Here is a 10000-nt window from a genome sequence, read left to right on the forward strand (position 1 = left end):
GGCAGGTTGGTGGGGTGGGGGCGGGTGTCGGGGGGTCGGGGGGGTGATTAGAGAGAGGAAACGGTAGCGAGGTTGGGGGGAGGGGGGAGGGGGGCGTTGGGGAATGGGGGACGGGGTGGTGGTGTGTGGGGGGGGGGGGGGGGGCAATACAAAGTTCAGCTCTTTCTGCTCCAGGTGATGAAGGAAGGGCAGGTTGGTTGGTTGGTTGGTGGGTGTGGTTGGGGTGGGTGGGTGTGTGAGTGGAGAGAGGAGACGGTTGTAGCGAGAGGGAGGGGGAAGGGGAGGGGATTGCGGAATGGGGGAAGGGGGGTGGAGGGAGGAACACAAGGCTCAGCTCTCTCTGCTCCTGGTAAAGAGGGCGGGCAAGGGGGAGAGGGGTGTGTGGGTGGGTGAGACGGTAAGGTAGGGGGAGTGGGAGGAGGAGTTTGGGGACTGATGGAAGGGTGTATTGAGAGGGAGGTGGGGGCGGGAGGCTGGGGGGGGGGGGGGGGGGGCAGGGTAGGAGTAACAAAGGCTCAGCTCTCTCTGCTCCAGGTGAGGAAGGCAGGGGCGAGGGGGAGGAGGGGTTGCTGTGGTGGGGGGGGGAGTGGGAAGTGTAAAGAGAGAGATGAGGAGGGCAGGGATGGGCTGAGGGAGGGGGGAAGGGAAGAGAGAGAGAGAGAGAGAGAGAGAGAGAGGAGAGAGAGAGGAGGGAAGGAAGTATACCAACAAACTGTCAATGGAGCAACATAAGGCTCAGCTCTTTCTGTTCAAGGTGATGATGGTTGGGGAGGGGTTTTGGGGGTGGTGAGGGGTGGTGGTGGAGAGAGGTGGAAGGAGGAACAGCTGTTGGTGTGAGGAAGGAGGAAGGAGATGGACTGAGGGGCGGGGATCGAGGTGGTGGTGGTGGTACGGGGTGTGGATGGGTGTGGGGGAGAGGTGTGGGGTTGGGAGCACGGCTAGAAACAGAGCAGGGCAATGTATAATTCTTTTCTGCTGAGGAGGAGGAAGAGAGAGATGGGTTGAGGATGAGGGAGTGATGACTATATGTGTGTGTGTGTGTACTGAACACTGAAATGTTTAATGTCATTAGCTGAAAAGCTCTGGTGACATAGTAGGTACTAATCAGGACAAAATGGTGCAAACTAGATAAAAGAAAAAACAAACAAAAAAACAAAACAAAAAAAACAAACAAAAACAAACAAAAACAAACAAACAAACAAACAAAAAACCAACCAACCAACCAAACAAAAAAACAAACAAAAACAAACAAACAAACAAACCAAAAAATCCAGAATTGAACAACAAAAACAAACAAAACAAAAACAAAAACAAAAAAAAACAAACAAACAAAAAAACAAACCCAAACAAACAAACAAACAAACAAAAAAACGAAAACAAAAACAAACAAACAAACAAAAACCAACCCAGAATTGAAACAACATAAACTAATAATAAGAGATTTGCGACACTTTGGCACTTTGTCATTAGCTTGAAGTACATGTTACAGGGGGTAATGTGCCTTTTTTTTCAGTCGTTCGTATCCAAGATTTGAACAATACACAGAAAACAGAGTACAGACAAATCATATAATAAATATTCGCGCATGTAACATCGACACACACATCATATCAGTTATGTGTGTGTGTAGTGTGTGTGTGTGTGTGTGTAGTGTGTGTGTGTGTGTGTGTAGTGTGTGTGTGTGAAGGCAGAAGTTTGTAGAAAGTTACAGACCTATATTAAATGTAGTTGTGTAATGAAGAGTATATATAGTTATGAAATCTGATTATGAAGAAGAAACGTATGCTGAAAGATAAAGAATAGACATATTGTGCAATTTAATTTATATGCTAAGTCTCAGAATGTGCTATGATATGAAGGCATTTGTTTATTTATTTATTTGCTTACTTATTTATTCATTCATTTCGCTGTGTGTGTGTGTGTGTGTGTGTGTGTGTGTGTGTGTGTGTGTGTGTGTGTAGTGTGTGTGTGTGTGTGTGTGTGTGTGTGTGTAGTGTGTGTGTGTGTGTGTGTGTGTGTGTGTGTGTGTGTGTGTGTGTGTGGATGTTTCATGCACTGTACTGTCAGTTTTGTTCTCTCTATAACGAGCTAGAGCATGACGCACAGTATTTTTTTGTTGTTTTGTTGTTACTTTTGTTGTCTGTAGGAGAAAGTTCACAGTGCTTCTGACAGAACTTTCAACGCCGACGTCTCTTTTCATGAAGACAGGATTGTGATCAGGTAATCGAAATTTATTTCTTCTTCTCCTCCTTCTTGTTCTAGTTTTCCTTCTCCTCTTCCTCCTCCTCCTCTTCCTCCTCTTTTTTCTTCCTCCTCCTCTTTCACCTCCTCTTTGTTGTTCTTGTTCTTCTTGTTTTTCTTCTTCTTGTAATTTTTTTCTCCTCTCTCCCCTTCTCTTCATTCATTCATTCATTATCATTCATTTATTCCTTCCTTCCTTCATTCATTCATCCTCTCTCTCCCTCTCTCACTCACTCACTGTATCTCTGTCATTACCATATTCATATACATTATTGTCATTAATGCAGGTATCATGATTATGTACTTGTAAATGCTACTGTGCAATTGAGTGCATTTGAATTTCATGTATGTTTTTCTATAACCATTTATCTTGTGAACATTTTGATTTCACTTCTTTTTGCCCTGAGGGCTGGATGTAAAAAAAGCATATGCATGCTTATTCCACTTCCCTCATTAAAAAGATTCGTTCGTTCGTTCGTTCGTTCGTTCTCTTCAATCTTTTGTTGTTTTCCATGTGATCAGAGTCCTGGACGCGGGAGGCGAACTAATGTACATCCTGGCGTGGACCACTCAGAACGAGAGTCCTCTGGTCACGTGCACGGCATCGGAAGTGACGCAGCCGCAGAGTCCAGGCCTCGATTTGGGAACGTACATTCCCGTTTCCAAAACCGCCATGATCTCGCTGTCCTCGAGCGTAGAGCCTGTGAGTTGGGGAAGTGCGTGCAGTGAATCTAAAGCGGACGAACCATACACACACGCGTGTATCGTGAAGCTGTTTGTTCGGAAGCTTTGAGTAATGGATTAGAAGATGATGAATGATATGGATACTTAAATACAGCGCCTATCTTCGGTCGGAGGCCAGCTGTAAGCGCTTTGCAAACTCGGGGTCATTTGCACAACAGGCTGCCTACCTGAGTAGAGCCGACTGACGACTGCTAATGGGCGCTCATCATTCGTTTCCTGTGTCATTCGATCAGATTTCAGGCGCGCGCGCGCGCACGCACACACACACACACACACACACACACACTCAGACAGACAGACATGTAACATTTTAGGTGCATGACCGTTTTGTTTATTTACCCGCCATGGTAGGCAGCCATACTCCGTTTACGGGGGTGTACATGCTGAGTATGTTCTTGTTCCATTACCCACCGAACGCTGACATGATTACATGATCTTTAACATGCGTGACAGTCCTGCGTGCGTATACACACGAAGGGTGTTCAGGCACTAGCGGGTCCACACAGATTTTGACCCAAATAATCGGACAAATCTCCACCCTTTACCCACCAGGCGCCGATACCGGGGTTCGAACTCGGGACTGACGGGCGCAATAGCCGAATGGTTAAAGCGGGGGACTTTCAATCTGAGGGTCCCGGGTTCGAATCGCGGTGACGGCGCCTGGTGGGTAAAGGGTGGAGATTTTTACGATCTCCCAGGTCAACATATATGCAGACCTGCTAGTGCCTGAACCCCCTTCGTGTGTATACGCAAGCAGAAGATCAAATACGCACGTTAAAGATCCTGTAATCCATGTCAGCGTTCGGTGGGTTATGGAAAAAAGAACATACCCAGCATGCACATCCCCGAAAGCGGAGTATGGCTGCCTACATGGCGGGTTAAAAACGGTCATGCACGTAAAAGCCCACTCGCGCATATACGAGTGAACGTGGGAGTTGCAGCCCACGAACACAGAAGAAGAAGAAGAAGAAGAAGAAGAACTTGGGACCCTCAGATTGAAAGTCCAACGTTTTAACCACTCGACTATTGCCCCCGTCCTTGATGAAGATGTTGAAACACTCCAAGCACTGAAGTACTATGTAGGAAGGAAACTGTGAGTTCGAAGATGAATATGTATTTGTATTTCTTTTTCTCACAACAGATTTCTCTATGTGAAATTCGGGCTGCTCTCCCTAGGAAGAACCCGTCGCTATAATACAGCGACCCCCCCCCCCCCCCCCCCCGCCCCCCTCCCTTTTTTCCCCCTGCGTGCAGTTTTATTTGTTTTTCCTATCCAAGTGGATTTTTTTCTACAGAATTTTTCCAGGAACAACCCTTTTGTTACCGTGGGTTCTTTTACGTGCGCTAAGTGCATGCTGCACACGGGACCTCAGTTTATCGTCTCATCCGAATGACTAGCGTCCAGACCACCACTCAAGGTCTAGTGGAGGGGGAGAAAATATCAGCGGCTGAGCCGTGATTCGAACCACCGCGCTCAGATTTTCTCGCTTCCTAGGCGGCCGCGTTACCTCTAGGCCATCACTCCACATGGGGTTAAAAGAAAGACTAAGATTTCCCCCCCCCCCTCATCCCCCCTTCTCCTCCTCCGCCAGACCTTCATGATCTGTGTGCTAGGTGCTAAAACAATAACTACATTATGGCAATAAATAAATAGAAAAAAAGTAGTAGTAGCAGCAGCAGCAGCAGCAGTAGCAGTAGTACCTTTTTATTACTATCATCATTGTCACCACCACCACCACCACCACCACCACCACCACCACTACTACTACTACTATTTTATTAGTATTCATGATGGTGATGATGATCATCATCATGGTCATCATCTCCACCATCATCGTGATCATCATCATTATTATTATTGGTATTACTACTACTACTGCTGCTGCTGCTACTGCTACTGGACATGAATAAACAGGCATAATATACGCGTATGCAGACGCTATGGCAGTTGTTGCTACGACAGATGTACAATGCGGCTCAACATCACTAAGAAACAAACAAGGGCCTGGTTAACGCCGGGATATTATTATGACAGGAAGCGTAGAGTACAGCCTTGTCACGCAGTCCCAAACCAAAATGGACCTCCATAGCAACATCGTCATCATCATCGTCATCCTTCTCCTCCTTCATCGTCATCAATATAAACAAAATAGTCTCAAAGTCTGTGGCCTTTCATGCCCTGCTCTCATGGTGACCTCAGTTTCGATACCCCTCCACTTCCGTGCTTGGGGTGAGTCCTGTCAATGTCGTCAGTGTCGGCAGATTCATGGGGGGCTGTTGTTTGAGGGACGTGGTGGCGGTCTCCACTCTGGGAGAGACGCTCACTCAGTCTGGCTCCGCGACTAAGCCATTATTGTCGTTAGTAGGGGGCTTAGTAGGTGGTGTCCTAAGTACGTTAAAAAACAGAACAGGCACCACTGAACACCACCGAAGTGACTCAGCAGCAGTCTCCTCTGGTGTGTGGCCTCCAGGCGACCTAACATCGATGGTTCCCTGTGGACTGCCGACGCTGGAACTGCGAGGGACGAACCCGGGTGTGGCTGTGTATGGGGGAATCTAAATGAGCGGCGTGGGAGTAATGCCACTGAAACGGCGCAGATGATGGGGCAGAAAAAAAAACAAGGAAACAGTCACAGCAACATTGTTTCCCGCGTAGCATGCAGAGACAATCGTTGAGTTTGATAATGCACACCCACCTGTCACGTTTATGGACATAGACCTTTGCATATATCATGCTCACACACACGCGCGCGCACACACACACACACACGCACACACACACACACGCACACGCACACACACAACACACTCACACACACACACTTCTCCGTTTCTGTCTGTCTACCGGTCTTTCTCTCTGTGTAATATATCTATATTTATCTGTCTATCGATCTATCGATCTATAGATCGATATACATACCTGCGCACGCACACGCACACTCACACAAGACTGAACATAAAAACAAAGACAGACAGACAAACAGACCAACATACGGACACACTGATATGAACCCTTTCCACGCACACAGGACTCACACACACACACACACACACACACACACACACACACACACACAGAGCAAGAAACATACAGACAGAGAGACAGACAAACAGACCAACATTCAGACACACTGATATGAACCCTTTCCACGCACACAGGGCACGGTGGAAATCGGGTTCCCCCTGAGCCCCAGGGTTCCTGCAAGCCAGCCCACACTGGGCGTCAAGTTCACCGACCTCAGCTCCTGGCTCTACCTGCCCACGATGCTCCACACCCCGGTCAGTGGATGGACAGTCACCCTGCGGGGTTGGACCTTTGGCTCGTCAGATGTATTTTGAATGAGCTGACAGTCACCCTAAAGTCGTTGGACTCTTGGCTCATGTGTGTTTTGAATGAGCTGACAGTCGCCCTAAAGTCGTTGGACTCTTGGCTCTGATGTATTTTGAATGAGCTGACAGTCGCCCTAAAGTCGTTGGACTCTTGGCTCTGATGTATTTTGAATGAGCTGACAGTCGCCCTGAAGTCGTTGCACTCTTGGCTCTGATGTATTTTGAATGAGATGACAGTCGCCCTAAAGTCGTTGGACTCTTGGCTCTGATGTATTTTGAATGAGCTGACAGTCGCCCTAAAGTCGTTGGACTCTTGGCTCTGATGTATTTTGAATGAACTGACAGTCGCCCTGAAGTCGTTGCACTCTTGGCTCTGATGTATTTTGAATGAGCTGACAGTCGCCCTGAAGTCGTTGCACTCTTGGCTCTGATGTATTTTGAATGAGCTGACAGTCGCCCTAAAGTCGTTGGACTCTTGGCTCTGATGTATTTTGAATGAGCTGACAGTCGCCCTAAAGTCGTTGCACTCTTGGCTCTGATGTATTTTGAATGAGCTGACAGTCGCCCTGAAGTCGTTGGACTCTTGGCTCTGATGTATTTTGAATGAGCTGACAGTCGCCCTGAAGTCGTCGCACTCTTGGCTCGTCAGGTGTTGTATGCATGAGCTGACAGTCAACATGTTAGGTTGGACTCTTGGCTCTTCAAGTATCATAAGAATGAGCTGACAGTCACCCTGAAGTTGTTGGACTCTTGGCTTGTCAGATGTTATCTGAATAAGCTGATAATCAACCTGAAGTTGATTGACCTTTGGCTCGTCAGATATTATATGAATAAGCAGACAGTCACCCTGCGCGGTTGGACTCTTGGCTTGTCAGATGTTATCTGAATGAACTGATAGTCACCCTGACATTGTTTGACTCATTGCTCGTCAGGTGTTATCTGAATGAGCCTACAGTCACCCTGCAGGGCTGAACTCTTGGCTCGTCAGGTGTATCATGAATGAGCTGACAGTCGCCCTAAAGTCGTTGGACTCTTGGCTCAGATGTATTTTGAATGAGCTGACAGTCGCCCTAAAGTCGTTGGACTCTTGGCTCTGATGTATTTTGAATGAACAGACAGTCGCCCTAAAGTCGTTGCACTCTTGGGTCTGATGTATTTTGAATGAGCTGACAGTCACCCTGAAGTCGTTGGACTCTTGGCTCTGATGTATTTTGAATGAACAGACAGTCGCCCTAAAGTCGTTGGACTCTTGGCTCTGATGTATTTTGAATGAACAGACAGTCGCCCTAAAGTCGTTGCACTCTTGGGTCTGATGTATTTTGAATGAGCTGACAGTCAACTTGAAGTCGTTGGACTCTTGGCTCTGATGTATTTTGAATGAACAGACAGTCGCCCTAAAGTCGTTGGACTCTTGGCTCTGATGTATTTTGAATGAACAGACAGTCGCCCTAAAGTCGTTGCACTCTTGGGTCTGATGTATTTTGAATGAGCTGACAGTCAACTTGAAGTCGTTGGACTCTTGGCTCTGATGTATTTTGAATGAACAGACAGTCGCCCTAAAGTCGTTGCACTCTTGGGTCTGATGTATTTTGAATGAGCTGACAGTCAACTTGAAGTCGTTGGACTCTTGGCTTGTCAGATGTTATCTGAATGAACTGATAGTCACCCTGACATTGTTTGACTCATTGCTCGTCAGGTGTTATCTGAATGAGCCTACATTCACCCTGCAGGGCTGAACTCTTGGCTCAGATGTATTTTGAATGAGCTGACAGTCACCCTGAAGTTGTTGGACTCTTGACTTGTTAGGTGTTATATGAATAAGCAGACAGTCATCCTGCAGAGCTGAACTCTTGGCTCGTCAGGTGTGTCATGAATGAGCTGACAGTCAATTAAGAGTCAGGAGTCGAGCTTTATTCCCCAAAGTCCCCATGGGAGCACATGGAAAACAAGAGAGGCAAGGCCTTCAAGACTCACTTGTGATAAATTACGTCCCCTAGCATTAAGTACAGAGTAATTTCCCTTATTTTACTATCTGCACCAAAACGTTTGCAAAATAAATAAAAATTCCATGCTTAGCAAAAGAAATTCCTGTTTGAACAAATAATGATAATAATGACTCCTCTTGCTGTTGTGTCAGAATAAGAGGTCAAAGTGCCAAGTTTAGAGAATACAAAAAATATGAATATAACAGTAAATGCAGTTTGCATATAATTAGGCTTCTTTTTTTTCTTTTTTTTTGTGCCCATCCCAGACGTGCAATATTGTTTTAAACAAGATGACTGGAAAGAACTGAATTTTTCCTATTTTTATGCCAAATTTGGTGTCAACTGACAAGGTAGTTGCAGAGAAAATGTCAATGTTAAAGTTTACCACGGACACACAGACACACACGGACACACACAGACAACCGAACACCGGGTTAAAACATAGACTCACTTTGTTTACACAAGTGAGTCAAAAACACACTGAGCAAAAGGCAAACACTACATGGCGACAATGGTATGTGGCAAGGTTACACAGCACATAACGGGCTTGTAATGAAGTAAGTGAAATAATGCTGCGTTTAGAGTATCATCAGAACACAATAACATCTTATTTCAAATGACGAAAATTGCACGAACAATAACTAGCCCAGAATGTATAGAAATCTAGTTGAGCAGAATAGTAATATTTCCAAAATGTTGCATGATAATTTTTTTTATGAAGTTCTGAACTTGTTGGACTTTTGGCTCGTCAGCTGTTATATGAATGAGCTAACAGTCAGCCTGTCACCCTCTTCCTTCCTTCTTCACTCTCCTCACACACACCCCCACACCTCCCCTTTATCCCCATCAACCGCCCCCTTTTCAGTTGAAAAGTTCCTCCCCTGCCTTTGATTTTCAGAAATGATGATTTCTAAATAGAAATGATAGAAAGAATGTTTATGATGATAGAAATAAGAATGATAATAGCGGTAATAATGACGGTGATAATGATACTACTACTACCACTACTACTACTACTAATAATAATAACAACAATGATACTATCATTTTCAGTCTAATATCATCATCTTAGATAAACAGACCATAAATGAATAAACGAACGAACGAACGGGTTGGACTTTTGGCCCGTCAGATATTATGTGAATGATATGTCAGTCATTCTGCAGTGTTGGACTTTTGGCCGGTCAGATGTTATGTGAATGAGATGTCAGTCATTCTGCAGTGTTGGACTTTTGGCCGGTCAGATGTTATGTGAATGAGATATCAGTCATTCTGCAGTGTTGGACTTTTGGCGGTCAGATTTATGTGAATGAGATGTCAGTCATTCTGCAGTGTTGGACTTTTGGCCGGTCAGATGTTATGTGAATGAGATGTCAGTCATTCTGCAGTGTTGGACTTTTGGCCGGTCAGATGTTATGTGAATGAGATATCAGTCATTCTGCAGTGTTGGACTTTTGGCCAGTCCGATGTTATGTGAATGAGATGTCAGTCATTCTGCAGTGTTGGACTTTTGGCCGGTCAGATATTATGTGAATGAGATGTCAGTCATTCTGCAGTGTTGGACTTTTGGCCGGTCAGATATTATGTGAATGAATCAGATGTTATGTGAATGAGATGTCAGTCATTCTGCAGTGTTGGACTTTTGGCCGGTCAGATATTATGTGAATGAGATGTCAGTCATTCTGCAGTGTTGGACTTTT

At 45.6% G+C, this 10000-nt stretch overlaps 1 protein-coding gene and 1 long non-coding RNA gene across 2 annotated transcripts in view; one reads left to right on the forward strand and one right to left on the reverse strand.

Moving 5' to 3' along the window:
* Positions 1 to 10000, reverse strand: part of LOC143302363 (uncharacterized) — a 240097-nt gene that overhangs the window by 110906 nt on the left and 119191 nt on the right. The gene's annotated exons all lie outside the window — the stretch shown is intronic.
* LOC143275025 (polycystin-2-like protein 1) overlaps positions 1 to 10000 on the forward strand; it is a 37574-nt gene that overhangs the window by 20247 nt on the left and 7327 nt on the right. Inside the window, exons 13-15 of the mRNA XM_076579088.1 lie at positions 2147 to 2220; positions 2764 to 2944; positions 6145 to 6264. Of these exons, the coding sequence (XP_076435203.1) occupies positions 2147 to 2220; positions 2764 to 2944; positions 6145 to 6264 (375 nt within the window). The remainder of the gene's footprint in view (positions 1 to 2146; positions 2221 to 2763; positions 2945 to 6144; positions 6265 to 10000) is intronic.

Source organism: Babylonia areolata, chromosome 29 (genome assembly GCF_041734735.1).
Source record: "Babylonia areolata isolate BAREFJ2019XMU chromosome 29, ASM4173473v1, whole genome shotgun sequence".
NCBI lineage: Eukaryota > Metazoa > Mollusca > Gastropoda > Neogastropoda > Buccinidae > Babylonia > Babylonia areolata.